The sequence below is a fragment of the Leptinotarsa decemlineata genome, unplaced genomic scaffold (genome assembly GCF_025532065.1).
Source record: "Leptinotarsa decemlineata unplaced genomic scaffold, Ldec_3_MD MMD2_tig00026282_RagTag_RagTag, whole genome shotgun sequence".
NCBI classification, from domain to species: domain Eukaryota; kingdom Metazoa; phylum Arthropoda; class Insecta; order Coleoptera; family Chrysomelidae; genus Leptinotarsa; species Leptinotarsa decemlineata.
This window is the reverse complement of record NW_027412668.1, coordinates 2,452,953-2,477,419: the sequence shown is the minus strand read 5'-3', so window position 1 is coordinate 2,477,419 and position 24,467 is coordinate 2,452,953. Positions and strand designations below refer to the sequence as shown.

General features: G+C 35.6%; 2 protein-coding genes and 1 long non-coding RNA gene across 4 annotated transcripts in view; 2 read left to right on the top strand and 1 right to left on the bottom strand.

Moving 5' to 3' along the window:
* The window catches only part of LOC141484612 (uncharacterized), a 431,842-nt gene that overhangs the window by 364,221 nt on the left and 43,154 nt on the right, over window positions 1–24,467 (top strand). The window lies entirely within an intron of this gene.
* On the bottom strand, window positions 1,520–21,923 carry Pdk (Pyruvate dehydrogenase kinase). 2 transcript variants are annotated; one of them, XM_023174444.2, is made up of 6 exons: window positions 21,712–21,923; window positions 12,373–12,765; window positions 5,407–5,607; window positions 4,968–5,143; window positions 3,534–3,758; window positions 1,520–2,218 (listed from the first exon to the last, which is right to left on the bottom strand). In XM_023174444.2, the coding sequence occupies exons 1-6, from the start codon at window positions 21,812–21,814 to the stop codon at window positions 2,027–2,029; spliced, it is 1,290 nt and encodes a 429-aa protein (XP_023030212.1). In that variant the 5' UTR covers window positions 21,815–21,923; the 3' UTR covers window positions 1,520–2,026. The 2 variants fall into 2 exon arrangements, with proteins under 2 accessions (XP_023030212.1, XP_023030213.1); XM_023174445.2 differs by having other exon boundaries at window positions 5,407–5,592.
* The window catches only part of LOC111518104 (synaptic vesicle glycoprotein 2B), a 45,157-nt gene continuing 43,154 nt past the window's right edge, over window positions 22,465–24,467 (top strand). The window contains 2 exon segments of the mRNA XM_074180111.1: window positions 22,465–22,539; window positions 22,615–22,802. Coding sequence (XP_074036212.1) covers window positions 22,465–22,539; window positions 22,615–22,802 — 263 coding nt within the window.

The following is a 24,467-nucleotide window of genomic DNA, read 5'->3' as shown; positions in this document are numbered from 1 at the left end:
TGAACAAGAAATCAAATATTTAATGTGTTGCTGATTATGTGGCCCAGAGGGCCACATACAGATTGAGAACTGTTTCTGTGAGATTTTATTCAAATCTAGTAAGTTGTGTAGCGTAAATTAATGTTCATAACCCACAGTAGTTGTTTCAGATAGTTTATATGGGAAAATACTTCTGCATATGATTTACACACCCTTGTAAAGAAACATTATTGGTATTTTCAGTATTCCTCTTTCTGCTTCCCCAAAAACTAATTTATAAATCTACTTCTTTCTCAACTGAGCACTGACTTGAATAATATAGTTAATTATAGGTAGACGAAATGAATATAGGGTGTTGCCTGTTACTAATGGTATAAAACTGCCCGTCATCTACTATGCAACCTTACAGACACAAAGAAAGCCAACCTAGACTGATCATGTCATTCCTTTCAATTCATTTCATCCTATGCAACATAAAATGGTTTCCTTCAGTTGTTATGTTAACAGATTGTTGAACATCCCCGTATCTCCCTCCAAATTCAATTTAGAATTAAATACTTTGAAACAGATTGCTGTCAATAATTGATTTTTTTTCGTCCGCTACTAGTTTTTGGCGTTTGTACGTCCCCATGAATTTCTGCTTCTCTTAGTATTTTGTAAATCGATTATTTTGGTACACCGGTATAATCAGAGCACATATCAAATAATTTATCTTTTGTAATTGTGGAACTTAATGATGTAGAAATGCCCGGTTGGTTATTCGGAGGTACACACATAGAATTACAGCACATATGCACAAAGTCATCTTTTGGTGGCTGATGATCTCTTTCAATACAGTGAAATACTAGCAGTACAATTTGTTTTTCTCTTACTGACCGAGACTCCGTTTTACCTTTTTCGACGTGGAAGGTCCGACCACGTCTCCCAGTTTTTGAGTAGTTTGAGAATGGTGTAGAAATATAATTATGTAACGCTTAAACACTTATTAGCATTATTATTTTCACCAATTGTTATCACAACACGTCGATTTTAACTGTAAAACGTACAATTCACGCTGTATAATTCACAAACCAATGATACGCTCTTGACTGCAAGTACATTAGTGAGGACTACAACGATGAGATGGAAGTTACGGTAAAGTAACAAAGACAGAAATATCGTTGCGTACAGCATTGCCACTAGTTGTAATAAATATCTAACACTATACAGAAAATAATGAATTTTAACTGATCAGTAATCAGGAAATAAATAAGTATTACTCATTACAAGCTCATTACTGATTTTTGTCATAAATAATACCTTTTAATCGTACTAGTATTGTGAATTATCTATAATTTGCCACAACCTACAACTCTACTGCTTACTATATTTTGATTCTGCTATCTGCTATTGGTTTTACTATAGTTTTAATATGTCCGGTAGGTGTATCTGGACGATGATAATATGTCCGGTAGATGTTGTATCTGGAGGATGAACTTCCCAACACAAGCATTTATATTTTGTGTAATCAGGAAATATGTAAATGACGTAAACAAAACAATTTTGTAAAAAAATGAATTTATTTAATCAACTCAAATCACATTTCATGACAGTTTTGAAAGCCTTAATCAAAATAAATAACCAAAATCAAATATTTACATTTGTACATAAACAATTAAAATATTTACAAAAATTCTTAAAGAACTGGTCCTTAAAATACATCCCACCTAGTGTAATACTTGCTCAATAATTTATTTTTGAATGTCGCTTCGAACATACATATAGGATGCTCAGCTAAGCTAATGTTTTCCTTCCACCTAAACTAACATAGTTATAAATAATGCTTTTTGAATACAAAGGAAATATCTAACAAATCAGCGATAAGAAAAATAACTTACATGTGTCATCTAAGCTAGTATGTCGTACAGAAAAATATCTTTGATGTGACATAAATGAAGATATCAACTAACTATATCCAGTTTTCCTTCATCCTACAAGTCACAAAAAAAATACCTCAGTGTGTTCAAATTAGAAAACCGATTCTATCACTTGTTATATCACTTTCTAATTAGAGAGCCCCGCTCATGAATTCTTTACTTGACTGAGGTAGCTGATGGTTTTTCATTTTGGTGCTTATTTGCCTATCTCCGATGACGGTTGCCTGATTGGACCAGTCTCCGGTCTTCACCAGCGTTCTGTAGAACTTCGAAGTCGTTTTGTTGAAAATTGGAAGCAGTTCGTTAGCTTCGTCGATTAAAGCCTAAAATTAAGTATGAACAGATTTAAATTACTGATGTTATACAATAAATTATATTTAATAATTGAAACATATTGCTGTTATTCAACTGCTCTAAAGTTAGCAGGAAATACCTAGACATATCATCTCCAACTGATCTACATGAATAATAGAAACATCATAGTTCTCCTTTCATAATTATTACCCAAACTTTTCAAAAAGGTAGCAGCTAACAGATAATGGTGATGATGTGTCCAGTTTTTTTGTTATCTTCTGCAAATTACAGTTTTGTTCAATATGGATATATACATAGCATTTGACTTAGTGTGGCACCACATATTTCTTCTTAAAAATTGGGCTGATTCGTATCCACAAAGAAGATTCGCGGATGCCATGTTCTATCGCGGGCTTCCTTTTTTGTTGTGATTGCCCATTGTACAAAGTTAAACAAGATAGGAAAAATGTGTCAAAATGTGAAGTCAGGGTCCTCTTTATTCACGCCGGTATCCAGGCCGGAGTGATTTACATAACCACGGAAAAGGGGCGACAGTAAAAAATGATGTTAAAAAAAAGAAGAATGACTGTGACAGCATTGCTTTGGGTGAGAAAGCTGCGCTCTCTGAGGCAGCTCCTGTCAATTATTGACAAGAGACTGGCCTAATACACCTCAAGGAAGTAACGTCCATTGAAAATAGTGAGAGAGATCTGTGGTTGTGGTTGTTGACAGACATCACCACATAACATGTATATTCCTTGCCAGAATCATCTTTATTCAGGCTGGAATTTAGGAAAAGAGTTACTCTTGGGATGGACACTCAATTTTTGGGTCGCGGTTTTCAAAACATATAGGTTATGTTCTTTTCTCGAGACTCAATCAGTGATAAAATTGCAACAATTTTCCGCTACCTTATATTATTGTTGCGGAACAGGTCATCAAACAGAAAAACACCGTGAGTCACTAATTAAGAATATCCGACAATGACAAAGGCGATAAAACGTTTTTTATGGACATACCTAACAATATACATGAAAATCACCTTAATCCATTATGTACACTATCAAGTATGTTCTCAAACAATAAATATTTGAAGTGGTTTTTGGTATCTTTCCAAAAACAGTATCACCGCCTTATACCTGATATTTGCATAACCTATATTACTTAATTAGCGATAATAATGCGGTTTATTGATGAAAGTATCAAAACAACTTGAAAAATATTGCGGAATATGCTAATTACAAAATTTATTTGGCAGAGTCCTATTAAACAGCAAGTTATGAACTGAAATAAATGCAGAATTTTGTTAAGTCCTTTTGCACTTTTTGACGTTGATCGACCTACCTTCATATATATAACAGCATCTGTCCCATACCCTTCACAAGAGAGAAGTACTAGATCTCCATGGAAATACCTGGCGTATAACCTAGAGATAGGCAAGCCATAACCGTAACCGGCAAGGGGGACAGTGTGGGCGTCTGATTTGCTCGGTTGGGGGGCCGTCGAGTACATATACTTGAACAGGTGATCGGTTGTAGACCTGGGAATTCCACCACCTCTGTCACACATCTGAAAGAGTAAACGTGTTTACTCACCGTATTATGAATATTAAATATAAAATTTGTTCACAACGCGTTCTTTTGCAGTAAGTGGCCCACGTAAATTGCATCGAGTTAGCCGTTTCGGTAAACAGATATGCATAAAAATTCTAAAGAAAAGATTCGCTACACCAGTGTATAGGCATCTTATGGGCACCATTTAACTGAATCCAACACTCCAGTTCCTTTCCGAAATTCGACTGAAACGTATGTAAACAGATTCGATCATTTCCTGTATATCATCATGATTTATCTGTAAATAGTTATCAAAAACAACGGTTTCTTTTATATCGCCTAGCGTGATTCACTACTCAAACTCTGGGAATGATTCACAGATCAAAATCAACTTCGCTTTGTTGAATACGGAGCAAGCGGGCAATATCTAGACTTTTGTTTCCGAACGTCAAACTAAGAGACATAATTTGTATTTTTGTAGTGAAAACCACAACTGGCATGATTTTACATAAAATATCTAACCTATTCCTTACTTTTCTCGTAGTTTCGATTAGACGCTAGCACCATCTCTAACAGTGTTACCAATACAGCGCAAAATCTATGCATTTTCATAATCTTCGCGCTTTTTAGTTTTTTAGAATTTTCCATTCTTCCGCTCAGAGCAATTTTACTTCAGAGTGTGTCAGATCCTTTTACGATTCACCATTACGATTACAGTCGACACCATTTTGTCCGAATAATCAAAAGGGATTGACCATAGTCACCTCTTCTGTTATGTATGTTGAGTGCATCAGTCACAGATCACAAATTGTTCTATGCTCGATCGCTCTATGACACTTGACAGAAAAGCGACTATGAAATATGACACAAGATATTTTTCGATGAGAATTTTGTACGGGTGCAGGCTCAAGTCACGATGCAAAATTTAGACAAACAGCGGCGATGTTTTCGGCAGAACTTGCTTTTCGTCGACGTAGGGTTGTTGGTCGGTCGTTTACTGAACCAGGGGTCTAAAATTTATCCACCACATTGCGGATAGTCCTTTCGGTAGGACGATTGTGATAGAACAGTTTTATTATTTGCTGTTGTGTTGTTGAATGATATATCCGTCCATGGTGATTTGACAAAACAAATTGAATGAATGACAACTAATTTGACAGATGTAGCTTCAACAAGATGGCCGTTTTCAATTGTCGAAAGTTCGGAGTCCCTGTTACATACTTACTTTCAAACAAATGTCCTCTTTGCCCTTGGCGACTGTGACAGTTATAGGAGGGTATTGATCGGCTGAGGAATGATACTCCATGACGGCTCTCATCGAGTTTTTGAACAATTCAAATAGCATGTGATAGAGATGCGACGGTACATAGACGATATTAATGTTCTGATCTGGTTCACCCTCTAGAAAAAAAGTATTTGATATAACGACTGAAACATACAATAATCTGCATATCATCAAGAAAGAACGTCGAGAATGACATCCAGACAGTTGATTTGATCAGTACCTACCGGTACACATGACGGAATAGCTGACGGAGCTGATGCCAAAACTGCACGCTTCTGTTTTATTTCAATTGTTGGCCTCAGCTCGCATATTATTAGTACAAGCTCAATAATTACCTGTTCCTGGGGGGTTAATAAAACTGATGAAACTGAGAACTTACGGTTGTGATGCGACAGATCGATGATGAGGTCCGGAGACGCCAGATAGTATTGATCGCACAGGAATCTCGCATTCTCGTAGGCATCCTTTATAACACTTACGACGTCGCATTGCGTATCTATACAGCCGATGTACTTGCTTCTGTTTGGCCCTGGCGCGTTCTCCAGCTGACCACCAAAGAGCAAAGCTGAAAATAAGTGTACTTCAATACAATTAGTATGGTTTTTACACACAAAGGCAGGGAGCAATGATATAAAACTCATGCAAGAATAGTTTGTACAAAAACTTAAATAAAAATGACGATTGTGGATGAAACACTACTCAGCGTGTCATGATAAAGAGGTGTATTAGTGACAAGACAACAGATAATGAAGATACATAAATCTGACATCGCTTTAGGTCAGATAGAAAATGGTTCTGATGTATACCTTCCCACAAGTGCACGGTATGCGATATACACCTGCTGCTAATAGTGGGCCTCTCTTGTCTTTAGCTGACCCGAAACTCTGTTGTATCTTCTTGGTGGTTTTGAAAACCGTTTTAATGGTGTATTTCCCCAACTCTGTCTATGAACCTAGGGATATATTTGAGCCTCCTCCCCGTTTTGAACCGCGGAGCTCTTCAGTTTCATGGCTTTGTTAATCTTGGATACACTGTATCTTTTCGTCTCAAGGTCATTTGAAGACGTTCCAGTTCTTCCTCGAGATTCGAGATGCTCTGGTTAACATATTCTTTGAGCTCGTTCAGTTGGAGTAAAGATGACTCCTCTCTTTTGACTAGGATGGTGGTTTGATAGTGCGTGCAGGTATCTATCCGTGTGCGTGGGTTTTTGGGTACACTTTGTGAGTAAGTCTAGCACTACGTCGTTCGATAAGTACATCTAGGAATGCTATCACCTGGTCCTGTTCAGTCTCCTTGGTGAACTTGATGCTGGGGTGTTGAGCGTTCAAGTGGTCTGGGAGAAGGTTCAGAGAGTCTCTACCATTTTGTTATTGTGAACATCCGCTTCGTGATCAGAGAAAAAAAAGTTATCTTGGTTTGAAACAGAAACACTGCTTTGCATTCTTCGAAATCGAACAATTTTTCATTACCAACACAGTGATGCATTTTTTATTATCATTTGGGCCTTTATTCTTTGTCGATAATCATCAATATTTTAGTTGAGTAATGTGTTCTCAGAATTCAGTTAGAAATGAATGGGTCAAACTGGACTAAATTGATTAGCTATTATAGCTTGTGCGATAATCAACCAACGAACGATTCGCTTATAATCGGTTATTTCCAGAAATTATCCAATAAATGTAAACATTTCTTCATATGCATTATGAAATTGCGTAATAAAGTGCGTCATTGATCAGATATATACCGGATGTCCGACGTACAATGCAACATGCATTATCTCATTCTGAAATAGTGACAGTCAGCTCAGTTTCATAAAAATGTAATAAATACGTATTGGAAGACATTGATGTCGTACTTCTGGACCACATTGCTTTGATGACGCAGTTGTTCCAAGCATCAGGAGTGAGAAGTTTTCTTCATCGAGACAAATTTCAGTCTTATAAAATGAAGTTAATTTCAAGTAACATAGTTTTAGTTTCATCAATAATTTCTATTGCAAATAAAATGAGGATATTAACATATTAAGAATATGGTATATTGTGATAATGAGTGATTTCTTGGCTGGCATCTTTTTGGTAACACTGTTTTTGACAGATCACGCGTGAATCGTGTCTTGTGTCATTGTCAAACTTGTTCAGTTTGGTCTATAATTTAACCATGAATCGACTTACGAATGAACAACGCTTCCAAATTATTGAATTTTATTCTCAAATTTCATGTTCGGTGAAGAAAGTGCACCGTGCACTTCTTCTAATTTATGGGCAGTTTCGTCGGTCTACTGAGGGAGCTATTCGGAATCTTGTGACTAAATTTCGAACCCAGTTTACATTATTGGACATTAAACCACTAACACGCATACGTAGAGTGAGGACCGAAGAAAATATTGCGGCTGTATCCGCCAGTGTTCTTGATGACCGTGAAATGGCGATTCGCCGCCGTTCGCAGCAATTGGGACTCTATTACTCCACTACATGGAAAATTTTGCGAAAGAACCTTATAAGATACAGCTGGTGCAAGAATTGAAGCCACACGACCTCCTACAATGTCTAACATTTGGTGAATGGGCGATGGCAAAGTTGGAGGAAGATCCACATTAGTATCGAAAAATGGGTTTCAGCGACGAGGCTCATGCCTGACATGTGGTTTCAACAAGACGGTGCCACATGCCACACGGCACGCGAAACAATGGCCCAATTAAGAGCCGCCTTCGGTGAATAGTTTATCTCACGTTTGGGGCCCGTCAATTGGCTGCCTAGGTCGTGTGATTCAACGCCTTTGGATTATTTCTTGTGGGTCATGTTAAGGCTCATATCTACAGAGATAAACCAGCAACGATTGACGCTTTGGAAGCCAATATTGAAAGCATTTATACCTGAAATACCGGTCTATATGTTAGAGAGTGTGTCAAAATTGGACCTCGCGCATGGGCCATCTAAAGCGGAGCCGCAAACGAAATTTGCATGAAATCATCTTCAAACATAAAAATTATACTGATCGTTCTATCGATTCCAATTAAGATTTCATCAAATTTTTCAAATTTTTTGTGTTGTTTTGAAAATCAAATCCTATACCTCTTACAAATCACCCAATATAAGAAATATTGAGCCAGAATTCATTTATAGGGATCAAAACTTCTAACATGACATTTCCAACTATTGCTGTTGTAATGTTGGCTGTTTATTGGTTTTTTTTGTGTAACTACAAAACTATAGTTTTGGTTTCACCATTTTGTTTCAGTTCTGTGCTTGAAAAAGATATGATTGCCTTCTAGATTTAATAGAACGTTCAATCGATTTTTACTTTGGTGAATTGTTTTAAACAAATTGAATAGTGCTCTCTGATGAACAACTGCGTTTGCATGTATGCAAGTCTGGTATTTGGTAACATTTTCTGGTTATAAAATACTAGGCTGCATACATATTAATTGGCACCCAACGTGGGGCGTGAAGTTCATATCTAAAAATGGCGACCCACTTAAATATCGGTCGTCTCACTCTAACCGTAGCATTTATTCAGTTACATGAGTAGTTCTTTATATAAAATTCGGCACATCCAGTATGAATCCATCTCAAAGGGTGTGATAACAACAAAGTTGTATAAGCAAAATCAATATCACATGTTGAATTTTTTGATGGTCCAATTCAAGAGTCCTTCTTAACCTTAACATTTCAATTTGAGTAGCTCTGTTCATACAAAGAAATGTACAAACTGACAACTTCTGCATCCATCCATGACGTGATACAGAAGGAGTTCATGAAAATTCGCTATGTCGTTTGATTATCACGTGGTTTGCATGCAGATTTATGAACTGATATGAAATCCATTTATCATTCAATTACTAATATCTATTTGTGTTCAAACATTTGCACTCCCATGTCCATTATAACATGAGTGTATGGTAAACATATTACAACAAAAATAGCTTGTGGGAGACAGATATATAGTAGAATAACAAACAGCACCTTATCTTCATCAATAGCGATTGAGAAATAAAAGTTCTGTTTTGCTAATATATGACACTTCAAGATACGTCGCAAATGAATATTCTTATAAATTTCATGGCACTCCCACGGAATGATCACTGATATATATGAGAAATGATTAGGGTTTTTGTTACCAACCAGCTTCCGAATGACATTGAAGTTACTTTAATTAGTTCGGACTTCCATTTTCTAATATGATTCTACTATGATTATAAATCTATGAGAGAACAAATAAAATTAGAATCAATAGCTAAAATATCAATTATATTAAGCAATAGAACGTGAAATGAAAATACAATGAAAATGACCACAGGGTGAAAAAAATAAATAAATAAAAAAGAATAAAAATGAAAATAAGCAAAAGATTAATTGAAAGTGATTTCAAACTAAGTTACTTCACGACGTTTCAACCGTCTTCGGGTGATAACTGGACTATTCCTCCGAGAGATGACTATTCATATGTCATTCGAGTGCTTTCACCTATACCTGGGAGTGTCGACTGTTTTCCGCTTGATTATCTCTACGCTAGCATGGCTGAATGTGTCGTTGGACAACATATATGCAGCTTCTTTGAACTTCCTCTTAAATCATTGTTTTTCCCTGTGGATGATCTCAGCTTGGGACCAATTGATGTTATGTTAATAAGTCCAAACATGATCTGCTATATCCTATTTGCTGGTTTCTTCTCGCTGTGCTCGGCCTCTTGGTTTCACCGATATAGGATTTGCCGGGTATCCAGTAAATGCAATGCTTGGAATTGCAGTCCGCGTTTTGTGATCTGGTTTTCATGAGGCTGCCAAGGACGGTGTTTCCGTATCTGAAGCAGGTTCCGATGTTGTACTTGGATCCAATTCTTCTCATCCTTTCCGACATTCCTCTGATGTAGGGAAGTACAAGAACCAATTGTGACGCGAGGTTCTTGTTGTCTTCCAGCCAAAGTCTGTTCTACCATCACCTTTTTGATGATGCCTAGTTCCTTCTCGAGACCTTCCTTCGTATGTCCGAGCCCTGAAGCAAGATCCACCAGAGTCTTAATGATTCCTCTTTTGGTAGATTGATGGTGGTTGGATTCTCAGACAAAAGGTTTCGTGTATACGTGGGAGCAGATCAATGCTTCCACTGTAAATAGGAACATCACACAAACACATTAATATACATTCACCTCCATAGGCTCATCCTATACGACAAATGGTAAAAAATACCTATAATACAATTATATAAAAAAAGAAAGAGTATGTACTATACAATTGTTTAAAATTGTTAAAAATCACACTGAACCTCAATATCAAATGGAGTTGTCGTTCCAAGGAGCTTTGAGAAATTCATTGATGGAATAAAAACAATACTTTAATAATAGCACTTTGCATTTTCTCTTGAATAATCCTAGAGGAAGTTGTTTCAAACTAGTTGGTAACTTGTTGTATAACTGCAGTTTAGGTGAGTTATTCCTGGTCGACGTCAAGTCGATAAAAAGGTATTTTGAACAGATTCGCTGATCTCGTATTATGATTATGAGATTCAGATACATTCGAATAACAATGTCTGTTTTTGTGAATATCTATCACGGCATGATAGACAAACAGGCAAGGTAGAGGCAAGATTCCATATTTTTCGAAAATTGGCTTGCAGTGAGCACCAACGATTATCCTCATTGTTTTTTTCTGTAGAACGAATATTTTTTGAGCATAGAAAGCAGAGTGTTAATGTTAACAACCTTTTTTAGTTGTCGCATTAGATAAATATACCTCGATACTTTCTCACTAAGTTGTTCTATGTGCCTGGTCCAGTTCAGTTTATCATCCAAAACAATTCCAAGCAATGTGACCTCATTACCTGCCGCAACGTTATGATTTGTTGAAATACCGAGATTTTGAGTTTTTTCTCTATTTAATTTCAAATTATTGGCATTATACCACACCTCCGCTTGATTTTCTACCTGTTCGATAATGATATCCAAGTTTTCCGTATTTTCATCCGCGTTTATGAGTGTTGCATCATCAACAAACATCACTATATTATTTGGAAATAAATGAAACAACAGATCATTGATGTAGATGATAAACAAAAGTGGTCCAAGAACTGACCCTTGTGGTACACCGTGTGTAACTGGCTTGGAACTAGAGTATCTGTTGTTAACAAATATCCTCTGCTCCCTGTTCCTGGGATACGATTCAAAAATTTAAGCGGTGGTCCTCTTATACCATAATGGGATAACTTTTTCAACAAGAAAACATGGGGTACACAGTCGAAGTCCTTGCTTAGATCACACAGCGTGATGGCCTCCTCCAGAACTTCGACTATATTTTCCACAATTTTACATATCGCATCTATTGTGGAGCATTTGCTCCTAAATCCGAATTGATTTTTGTGCAATAGACCGTATTCTTCGAAATACTTTGTCAGCTTGAGTTTAATTTTTTCTCTATTATTTTAAATAGAACTGGAATTATTGACCTTGATCTGTAATTACCAGTGGTTGACCTTTGTCCTTTTTTGAAAATAGGAATAACTTTTGATAATTTGAGAATATCCGGAAAAACTCCATCCCTAAAACACGCATTGATAATTCCGGTCAAGGGTTCTATCAAAAAGTGCATAGTCTCCTTTATGATGTGGGAGTGAAATTGTCATATGCCTTTTTCTTGGTTTGTTCAATAGTGTTCCTGTACTTTTTTTTGAAACCATTAAATATGACTTCATCATTTTCCCTTTTATCTACGTCACATACAGTTTTCAACCTAGATAATGTTTCTCTCATTTGCCGGAGTTCTTAGTTCATTCGACGGGTGGTTTATTCTGCTTCTCCCCTTTTTTTAAGGGAAGTGTTTGGTTACCAAAGTCTGATAGGTTTGTGTTACAGTGTTCATTAAAACATTAGGATCTGAGTATTCCTGCTTGTAAAAAAAAAACCCAGTCAACTTTATCAAGAGAATTTTTAAATTCTTCCAACCTGTAATTATTATTCACCAGCCGTTTCCAGCTGTGCTCTATTACGCTTTGTTGTTTCGTCATAATCGCTATAGACTGCGTATAGTGATCAGACAGGCACGGATCAAAAACTTCCGTAGTGTAGTTGTCTTCTGGGAGAGTCGTAAGTATATTGTCCATACACGTTGAAGACGTCTTTGTAACTCTTGTGTTTTCAAAAATTGTTTTGTTTAACCCAAATGAAGTGATTATAGTTTTGCATTAGAACCGTTTGAGGCAGTAGACGGGCCCCTGCAAAACTCATTTCCGTACAATATGGTTAGATTTGAAAACACTTCGAATACCGAATATTATTGAAGTTCTATCCCTCAACACCTCGACACGTGTTTCAATCACCAAGTGATCATCTCCAAGAGGAAGATTAAAAAACTTACTGTGCTGGTTGATCAACATCCTGATCGATATCCTCGACATGTAGAACCTGTCCAGGAAGTACTGGATGCTATGCTCCGTGTGGTGATCGACGTCGTGGGACTCCTTCAACTCCAGCACCCCTTGCGCCATCGTCTCCACCACGTCTGAATGCCTGTTCCTGATCTTGACTAGTTCGTTGCAGAAGTGTTCCAAAACCCCGTCGTCGGGCTCTCTCTTCTCGAACTCGATGATCTCCTGGAAGCTGCGCATGTACCAGTCGTTGACCGCGACGACGGAAGGCATGCGCAGCAGGTTTTCGGGCAGCAACGCTATTTCTTTCATTATGTTGGCCAGACGGACGGGTAGTTCCTTCCGCAGGAATATGAATGATTTCTTCTCCGAAGCGTTCAACCCTGGAACAAAAATGAGTTGAAATTTTTGGTAACTTTAGGATGTAAACTACTTTGAACACACTCTGATTCAAGCTCTTCTTATCTCAATATCTACGGGTACAATATTATTCCAATTGACTTGTTCATCATTCTTCTCTCTATTAATCTCTTCATCATTTACTACTGCTACGTTTTTACACACTATATTCTACTATATAGGTCTTATATATTTTAGTTTATTTTGTATTTTGTCAAGATAAAAGAGATTCGTCTTCTATCTCAAGCAGTAGACTGTAATAATTCAATATCTCACAATATACTTTTAGAGTATGGGGTACCCCAAGGATCAGTACTGGGTCCACTGCTATTCATTTCATCAGTTTTGTTTGCTGACGTCACCACGTTTACCCTCTCAGGGAGTGACAAACGATGAACTTTCAAGGGTAGCTAATGAAGTGAATGATATAGCAGAAAGTTGGTTCACAATGAATAATCTTTAATTAGCTACGAATAAAACTCGAAATCTTGAGACGTTCGGGACAGTGGTTGGACACCGATGACTTCCCAAAGGCGAAAACCCACCAAAAAAGACCATGGTTACTGTATGGTGGTCAGCGACCGGTGTGATTTACTAGAACTTTCTACCACCGAGCCAAACCACCACCGGAATTAATCGAGTTGTTTTACGTTGGCAAAACTGCATTGATTCAAATGACGCTCATTTTTATTGAATTAAATACGTATTCATTAAGATATTACAGTGTAAAGTAGCCATAACATTGGAAATAACCTAAAATAATACAGTTTATCAAAGTTGATTTATTTTTTATCCGATGAAATTATTTTCACAATACGGTCCTGGGCTATATATCTGTTTACAACGAAGCAGTTCTAGGAATTATCCGCCTGAACTTTGGACTGTGACTGCAACAGAACAACAACATTTCTATGGGAGGAATTCCACGAAAAATTGCGGATTTTATTTGAAACGTATACGTAATTCCTTGTTTTTCGAGAAGGTTAGTGTTTGTTCTAGAATCACTGATGAAAATATATTTGACGGCTTACTGCGATAATGTATAAGTAAACAATTGTGAAATTATAAAGTTCTATGTATGAACATTTGAACAATGAAAACTACTAAATTATTATTTCAGTGTGAATTTCATGTGAATATTTTCTTCATAGCAATAAAATGATAGGCCGGCAGAATAGAGCTTTACAGCACAGCTATAAAATGTATATTGATGAAACTGGGAGCCACGAAAATAACATCTTTGTGTCAATAATGAAACTAGTTTAACTAGAAACTCGTATAATTGCATTCAGCTGGAGAATTCTGGAATTCTCCAAGGTTCTGTATTAGGTCCCATTCTTTTCTTATTATATATTAATGACCTCACCAAGCTTGATATTTCTGGGAAGATACAACAATACTTTGGAATAATAAAAACACTTGTGAGTTGCACAAAATAATATCTGCCGACTCAAAAAAAGTCAAAGATTGGTGTGATTCAAACATTTTATCTTTTAACTTAAGTAAAACAAATTTAATATCATTTAGATGCTCAATCAACGAACTTTTTTTGAAGACAGATCACCGGAAACTAAAAATAACACTAAATTTCTAGGACCAGAATTTTAAATTTGTGGATCATGATCAAAACGGAATACCGTTTTGGGGAGCATGCAGTCCAACTTTATTCAAAAGTATACTAATTTTACAAAAAAGGGCAATAAGGTATATAGGAAACCTTAAACCAAGAGACTCCGGTAGAGCCTTCTTCAAAAAATATAATATTCTAACGGTAACTGCATTATTTATACTGGAATCTGTGTGTTTAATAAATAAGCCATAATAAATTCTGCTGCATCCTCTTCCCATTTCCCGAAACAGCAGACACACTCTGAAACTCACTGTGGCAACAAAATACATCACCAGAGACTTCATATTTTACAACGGTAAAAATGTACAATCATTTGCCTTTGGACATAAGATCTGCCAATATAAATGACTTCCAATTCAGAAAGTTAGTCAAACAATTTCTATCTAATAGACGTTAAATTATCCACTTCGACTTTTGAACAGTGTATTGTTTAGTTCCTTCACTTATCATTCCATTTCTCTCTCTCTCTCTTCATTATTGGATTGCTTCCATTCAGGCGCAGTAAGCCATGTCTATTCGAGGAGAGTACAGAGGTATTGCTTTACGCAACACTGCACCCCTTTTTATTCTTCCCAAATTGTACGATTTTGGTATGCACGTCTACCAACGGCGGACATATACAGTACATATAATACTATCATCTTCTTCATAAATGATTAGTTGTTGCGATCCTACTCCCACGTGGACATCCGGTCCACTCCGGCGCCTAACCGGCGTGAATGAGAGTACTATTTATTTCAAAACACTTGATTATATTACGAAATCTACTACGAAATCATGCATGACTACAATAATATCTACGTGTACAATGTGCATATATCCAATTTTTCAATGTTATTATTGAACCATTATCCTGAATGCGCGTCGTTCATATCATTCTTGCGAAATATCGTTTTGAGTGGCGTAACGTTAAACAAAAACTAAACATGTTTGTTGTTCACTGATAAAGGAGTATTGGAGTTTTCAGAGATGAGACGCTTCATCTTTTCTGAGACTTTTTCCAAATTTAGGAATTGTTTTAAAAGGATTCCTCAATAAGTTGAGAAATCAATGGTTTACGAGGGTTACTTATGGATCCTTTGGTGTAGTAATGAATATTACTGGAATTTAATCCCAACACCAAACTGTTATTTTTAACACATCGACACGTGTTTCTATCACCAAGCGATCATCTTCAAGAGAAAGTTTAATCTTCCTCTTGAAGATGATCTCTTTGTTATTTCCGGCTTTTCAGCGCGTGAAAAATATTTACCAAAAATACGCGGAGTGTACTTTGCACCGATGTCTACGTGTTGAACACGAAGTTGGCAAGATTTTAGCAGATCGAAGTTGACGTAAGTTTAAGGGCGATGCGAACGGCTAAATTTAGTACAATTATATCTAAATTTGATCTTGACCTACGCGGGATCGGGTCAGACGTCACACGTATGTACAGACACGAATAAAAGTATCGTGCAAGCGATCGATAGTTTATTAAAAGGCAGACAAACCGGATCCATCATATCATTTCCAATAATACTTCCATTCCACGTCTCACGACGTAAGTAGAGAACGTGGCAGATTTTAAACAGAAACAGATTTTATGTTTTTAGAGTAAAATCATCTTTGTTGAAGTAACTATTAGAAAGAACTGGCTTTTACATTTCTTCAAAGGAAAATTATAATCCATAAATGTAACAACAAATATTTTAATATTTGTAACTACGGTCCCTTTGACAATATAGCAATATAATCAACGTTTTCCTAGAGTTTGAAGTTCGAATTATCAAACCTAGATGTCGCCCACTCCGTGGTTCTTCCTAATATGAACTATTCCATGGAACGTCAGGTAGAGTTAAAAACATGGAATGATGAAGTCAGATTAAAGAAAACACCGAATAAGAAAAACAATGAAAATTTCTCAATTCAAATCTTTTTGGCTATGTACAGATTGAAGTGGATGGTTCAAGCGAATCCATATGTTCTTATATTATTACAATAAATGAATGTAACAACGAATATTTGAATGTTTGCGACTATGGTTTTTTATAATAATAGTCAGTTTTCCTAAAGTTTGAAATTAGAATTACTTGACGTAAATAAATGTCGCCCCCTCATAGTTTTCTCGATTATAAATTATATCATGGAAAGTCAGGTAGTGCTAAAACATGGAATGGTAACATCAGAATGAGGACAATGATAGACAAGGTGAAGAATGAAATATTTACAAATTTAAATATGGTTGTTGGAATCAAGTTGGAATCAAGCGAAATCATATTTATATTCTTAAGAGTATTACAATAAATGAATGCAACAAAGGAAAATTTGAATAGTTACGACTTTGGTCCATTATGACAATGATCAATATTTTCCTAGAGTTTGAAATTCGAAAGATTGAACCTAGATGTCGCCCCTTCGTGGTTCTCTCGAATATAAATTATATCATGGAACATCAGATAATGCTTATAACATGGAATCATTATATCAGAATGAAGAAAATAATGGACGAGGAAAAATGAAAATTAAATTTGGTTGCTGAAATCTAATATAGTTATTGAAGTGGATGGCTCAAATGAACCAAAGAAATAGTATTTTATGTTTATTGAAGTTTTTGTCAGGATCGTCCAGCTCTTCAATAAAAAGTTAAATGTGATTTATTATCAGGTAAAACCAACTCAACTTTTCTGTCAAATGAATATTTTGGTAATCAAACTGAGGTTAAAAGTCACGTTCACTCACACATATACATATTATGAATACAAATGGTGACTGAATATTACGAAATTACTCAACTGATAAAGATTATCCAAACAAGTTTTTATATCAACTATGTTTATGTTTCACAGAATTATTATTTTGAAGTATTTAATAAATTGAGTCGGAAAGCGACCATATTTTCAAAAATCGTTCGTTCATAAAATTTTGTTGACATCAACCTTATGACCTTCGTATGGAATAACTGTATTCACATTAGCTAAATAACGATAAAATAATACGTTCAATGCACTTTCGTTAATCCCCAGTCTAAAAAATGGTGACGTTTTAAGAAATTATACATCATATTAATCAAATGATAGGTCAAAGCAAGGCGAAAACTATAAAAATGCATCAATCATGTATATTTATGAGAAATTTCAATGATGCCATTAAAATTCAGGGTCATTTTTTGTCTGTATCATTATAAATCACCCATTGTATTACTTATAACGGTTTTATGAAATCAGATTGATTTTTTCTCAGTTGAGAATGCAGTTGTTGTATTTCATATTGATTTTGGTGAAAAAGTTTTCGCTAATTTAATGGTTGAATGTTATCAACGTACAAATATCATTTAGCCTGCCGCATGGAAACTACTATTCCCCCTACAATAAGTGCAACGAAGACTCATTAAGTAATCCACGTGTGTTACTGAGCAGGACCGGACTGAGAAAATATTTGTTCAGATTCCAAAGGAATTATTTTCATTGTAAGTGTTGGTTCCAAAAACGGGTTTGCCAATATTCACTGCCAATTATATGTCTACAGTTTATTACTGTCGGCTGGGAAATTACTGATTCTAAACTAACGTTTATCTAGAAAATTATTCAATTCAACAATCACTATCCAAAGCATTTATAATGGGGAATGTTCCTCCTGACGAAAATCAAGAAGTTTTCATAAAAGAGCTCTAAAACAACGTATTTTAAACTTATCATTTCAACCTTTTTCTATAAAAAATTATTGAAATACTTAAAAAAGAGGAATGAAATAATGTATTCAACATTTAAAGGGATTCGTTTCTATTTTACCATTTGACAACATCGGTTATAGCTAATAAAGGACAATGAATCTGCTACCTGTATGAGACATATGACATTTTGTGCACCTAACCTATCTTCCTCTATATAAATAAATAACAAAACAACTGTTGTTTATGTGGCTTGTGGAGGTGGCATTGAACTATAACCTAGTTTTAAATGAATGAAATCATAATAAAAATGGACGTATTGACAGATTTGACACTATTGACATGATTCTTCTTCTTCTAGCATACTACTTACCTGAACTCCGATCTAACATTCTAGGCGCTGTTGCCAATATGTGAATTAGAAACAAATCCCTTTAAAAATTAAAACCCAACATTTCAAACATCAATTTGAATATTTTTCGAAGTGAATTTGAAAAACCCATGAATAGAACTCAACTTCATTTTGTTCAAACTTGCATTTGCTGTATTAACCCAAATTGAGGAACATTCCCCATTTTCCACTTTCCGACATCTGATATTGTTCCTTCCTGAACATAACAGTTAGAGAATGTAGGCTTTTCTTAAGGCAGATTCCACCAAGCGGACTCGCTCGATTAGTTTCGTTTTCAAAAACGAAAACAAAATATTGTTTTAGTTTCTAAAATAACCACAAAATTCGAATTCCACCACACAGAGAAAAATTAGTCCGAGTCGCGTGTTTTGTTTTTGTTTTCTGTTTTGTTTTCAAAGTAAATAACAAAACAACTGTTGTTTATGTGGATTGCGGAGGTGGTATTGAACTATAATTTATATTTTGCCTTAATTGTTGATTTATAAAGATAATTTTCTTTTTTAAAGTAGAATATCTAGGTACGTATAAATTATTTCAACTTGATATATAGGCGCTGTTGCCAATATGTGAATTAGAAACAAATCTTCTATGTACGAACATCTACAAGAAACAAACCACAAAATAAGTAAGGAAAACCTTAAAATCTTACATTCATGTAGTAAAGGAAGGAAAATTAATTTGTTGGAAGCCATGGAAATTAATAAATCAATTAAAAACTCAAAATATAGAACCCTTAACGAACAAACATATTTGTGTAGGTCTCCACTTTTGAATTTATAAAGATGACAACGCAATTAATCACAGTTTGAAGTTTATGTAGTTGATATTAATGAATGTAGGTATATATCTTATTACCTACTCTCGGATATATATACTCCGATGTACGAAATGTTAGGCACAAAAAGCTGCAAACCACGGTTAATAAAACCAAAAACATCAAATTTATTATTATCAACTACGGATAAAGTCTGTCCCCGAGTCCGCTTCTGTGCAGACGAGCCCACCACCGATAATTGATGAAAGTATCACGAGATTAATTACGAAATGAAATATTTCCGGACAGTTCTGGACTTTGCTCGCGTTTGGGATTAGCCAAATGGAAAAAGCGCTGCGTATTTTGCCAACACATCATTCCCAACTATGTGTCAACAGGTGCACTTCTATCCCGTCAGTGGATATTAATATTACTTTAGAAAATAAGAAATTGAACGTTGGCTGTGTCAATGTCGGAGAGTCGAATTCCACAACATTAATGAATGAAAATTCTGCGAGCTAGGAAAAAACTCGGATTATCACTTGGGTTCAGGAAATTTGTATTATCTTTTAATATCTCGACATACATTCATAACTGTTTTCCCTGTTCTACGAAAGAAAATATGCTCCCGATGATCTTCAAAACAATATTCAGTTTCAAGTCCAGTTTGTCCAACATATTTCAATGAAAAACTCATAATTTGGAGTATACTTCATAATAATTAGATGGTATTCTTCATCTTCTATTGGTTTACTGGATAGAATTAACGAAGACAAAATATAGAAAATGGAAATAACGGACAAAAACAAACGATAAAGAATCTAGAAGAAAGAAAAACACTAAACAATGTATTACTAATTGATTCCATAGATGAGTCAATAAACAGAGAAAGTTAATTTTTTATAAACTTTTAACCGAAATTCTTATGATGCCATTTGTGTAGGGTCGTTCTTTCTAAGCATAGCTTTAAGGTTCTGAACTAACAAAAACAATAAAATTCGAAAGTTCAATTTCTCGCTAACTTATTCCTTCAACAATTGTTTTCGGACGTTTCAAAACCTTTCCGGTGTAATATCCACACATTCCAAAGTAAATCGATGACGTTAATGATCTGGATACGCTGGTGGGGTTTCTCAACTCGTAGCCCTCAAGCGGCTTCACAAAAATCTATCGAACCTATATCGGGTAATCGTGCGGGCCACCTCACTAGTCCTTCTATCGATCTAGCTATTAGGAAAGATTTCATCTAAATATTGATGAAAATTACGTGTCCAATTCTGGTGACATGACAACCCACTCTCATTATAGCGAGCACTATGTTTGAGAATGTCTGCCAGTCTCAATATCAATGCCAGGAATGCCAAGTGGAATGTAAGTCAATGAAAACGATGGCAAAATTGCATTATTTGGGTTTTGAAATGCGTCCGTATCCACCATATTCTCAAGATCTGGCCCCCAGCACTTTTTCCAGTTCTTACTTAAAAAATAATCGCTGGAAAAAAATGTTTGCGCCGATAAAGAGGTAATCGTCAACACTGGGGATTATTTTGAGGCTAAAGACTATATTCTTGTGGCACCCTCGAAGGCAAACTATATTGAATAATACAAGTAGCCCAACTGAAGTATTCAAGTGAATACTTGGGTTCAAAAATTTACAGAGTACTTTGGACCAAAAAAAAGAAAAGTACCCGCTCAATTTTGAGAAAATGAAAAAAGTGGGAGAAGAAATCAAAACCAAAAAAGACGGTTCTAGCCATTTCATGGTGAAATTTGGGTTGTAAATAAACAGTTCATTGTAATTGTTTGAAAATGTCTTTATAGGACGAAACTGCAGTAACATTTGTTACAAATAAAAGTAAAAAACATTGTTCACCGTGAAAAACCATTTTCCATTATTGAAATTCATCCATTATCCATTTCTATTTTCATGCCTTAGTTTAATTTTTGAAAATTATTTGCATTGGCCTACAGTAATAAACTCATAAACAGAAAGAGTAATTATCAAAATCAAGGTCTTCTTTGCTGGATATGCCGGAAGTTACGAATGTTAAAGCAATAAAAATGAAATAGCAAGGTTCTCTCCTCCACCTCGCAGTAGGTCGAATAATTTATCTGTGTTACGGCCCTGACTACTACAAACACGATTTTTAATTTGGCCATACCGCCAAACACCAAATTTAGATTGCAATCATAAAAAAAACGAATGACCCAATTACATCATATCAAACAAAATCATACAAATATTCATCACAAACTAACAAACCTATGAGTGGAAAACCTGACGTGCAATAGAAACACCCTTCAGATTTTCGTCTTTGTTTCGGAATGTTTACATTTCCAACAAGGATTCAAAACTGTCACAGGAAGCATATTGATTTTGACATCTTTATAATGAATGATTAACCAACAATCACCGATTGAATATGTATAATTATAAAGTTAGTCCAACCCCTTACATAGGTATCTCCCTCTTGAATTCAGCACTTACCGAAATCGATGAATTTTTTTATAGACAGGGGCGAAGGGTTAAACTGGGAATAAAAGTCGAGCATTTTCGACATGCTCTGAAAATGTTTCGGCGACAGCCTCATATTGTCGTTATTTTTCTGCACTCCGTATCGCGTAATTAAAAATGAACACTCTCTCACTAACTATATGGTCATTCACTGTTTAACACTCACAACAAACTGAAACTGAGATGACCTTGCTAGTTATCTTGCGTTAATAATCGGATATGTGGACAAGCAAGGATAGGAAATATTGCATCACAGTGTGCATTGCGGCATCTATGAATCGAACAGTGAAGTTTGCGTCATTCGGGCAGTATTCTGTGAGCTTTTGTTACAGTTTCGACTATTTTTTCATAGGTGTCACTGTGTGACAACTAGAAAAGAAAACCGTTGATTGAATTTCTCTTCAAACAACGAAGATACCCAAAATTTTGTATAATGTAGTAGATGTCGCTATAAATGTAAATCAAACTAGTTAATTTTCAAATCATACATACATATACGATTTATATCCATTCAGATTTCGAGACATTTTGTATACGGCTAGTTATATGCGAACACAAGTACAATTATTTGTATTGCGTTAATGAAGAGAGAAAAACAGGACCGTATTTAGGAAAATGTGAACTCAAGTCGCCTGAGCATCGCTCAAGAATGGTTGAGTGACGTCAACGGCTATCCAGACTTGCCTAGAACGGTTCATAACTGGTGACGAATTATTGTATTTAGTTATGACATCGAAACCCAAGTCCAATCATCCCAATGGAAGTGCATCTGGAGTACTTGCCACATGGTCATTCGGTCAAGTGGGTGCATTTTTTTATTCGAAACAGATTGCTTAGTCACTGTTGTTATATAACTGAATCCTTATACCATTTCAGTATAAGAAACCCAAAAAAGTCGAAAAAACATCAACAATGAAGAAATTCATGGAGACAGGAATTGATGGAATCATCTACTGGTCAATTGGAAATGTCAGCGCGTTTCTATTGGTTAAAGCAATCCATCAGAAACCTTCTGTTGAATTTGAGAACTACCCTCAAATTCATTTTCCTTCAATGACGTTACGGTATTTTTTCTCACCTCAAGTACCCCCTTGTCTAAAGTCAGCTCCATTTTTAACCCCTCCTATGACCGAACACGAGTACTACTACTACTATGTAAATGATGAGTCTCCATTTTGCGACATCCGCCATATTGAATTGAAAATGACATCAGTTTGTTTCAAGTATTTCGCTCAGCAAAACCGTTTCATTTGACACTCATATTGTGGGGCATATCGTGAAAATGATAAATCGTCATTTTATAGCAGTCGCCATGTTGGAATTGAAATGGCGGCGTTTATTTAATGGCGCAACGACGAAACCCGGTCCAAAATTCAGATTCAAAATTTGTCCCACAGGAACAAACATGTCAAGGCGAATGAAATCTTGCGATTAAGGAAAAATAAGCGGGCTGTAATTTTATGAGCAGGAAACTTCAAACGTCCTGGACTATTACGACTCTGCTTGCTCTTATTGATTTTCCACCGTTTCAAATCGATGTGACCAGTGAATGGGGTAGTTAGCGTGACTACTGAATTGTGTTTTCAGCTTCATCATTTCGGTAATAAAAACATCGTTCTACGGTATACGACCAAGAAGTGCGAAATATTTTTTTTTGTGCCGTGAAAAAGACGCATTTAAGTTTACTGTCCCTTCTGAATAAAGTTCTTATTTTTCTTTAGCGGTTTAGTGGTGACGAAAGTGTATAATTTAGGGTGAGTTTTGAAGCAATTCGTTCTAATACAGTGAACCATGCTGTTTGTTGTGGTTATTGAAGAAAATAACCCCGATTTGTAGGAAAATTTGAAAAAATTCACAGTGCATATAACTTATATTCTCAACTAGCACTATATTTTTAGAAAAAAATGGATGAGAAGGAAAGCTTTTTTCGAAAAATGTATTTAAAATATGTAGTGATCTAAGGGATAGTATAGACAATGTGACTAAATGAAAGTAAAATATTCCACAAATCGTCAGAGAAAAAAAACAATTATGAGAGAAGATGGATGACTCTATTGGCCTAAAAACTGATCAACGAAAAACTTAAATGCTTCGAAGTTTTCCAGAACATAGAGAAATATTTCAAAGACAGGAATATTAGAAAAATAAAATTAATACACCAAGCAACACAACCAGAAATAAAAAAAAACCCATTCAGAAACTTGTGTGAGTTATACTTGTCGGAAAACTAGAACTGAAAAAACATATTGCTAGTAACTTCATTTATTAATACAACAATTTCGAAAGGGAACTAGATGATGATGAAAAAATTGAAGGTCAGGCCACCAAAACAAAGAGCGTTAATAATGACAGCGATAAAATTGACAGCCACGAAATCAACACTGCCTGTCCCCTTCTAAGTAGTTCCCCTCAGATATATTACACGTGTGTCGGCGTTTTTGCCAATCTCCCTAATCGTCGGGTACAGGAAAAAGTCGCAGGGTGCCAAATCTGCTGAATACGGTTGCTGAGGCATGATAACGGTGTTGTTTTTAGCCAAAAAATTACAAGTTATGATACATAAATACAACCAATGGATATCAAATCATTATGCAGTAAGCTTGGCAACTACTGGAATGAATGAAAACAAATACAGAAGTATTCTATATTTTTTGAGTACATCAATGAGTGAAATTATGAATATGCATGCATTTTTTTACCTATCAACACCCAATTTTCATTTGAATTGG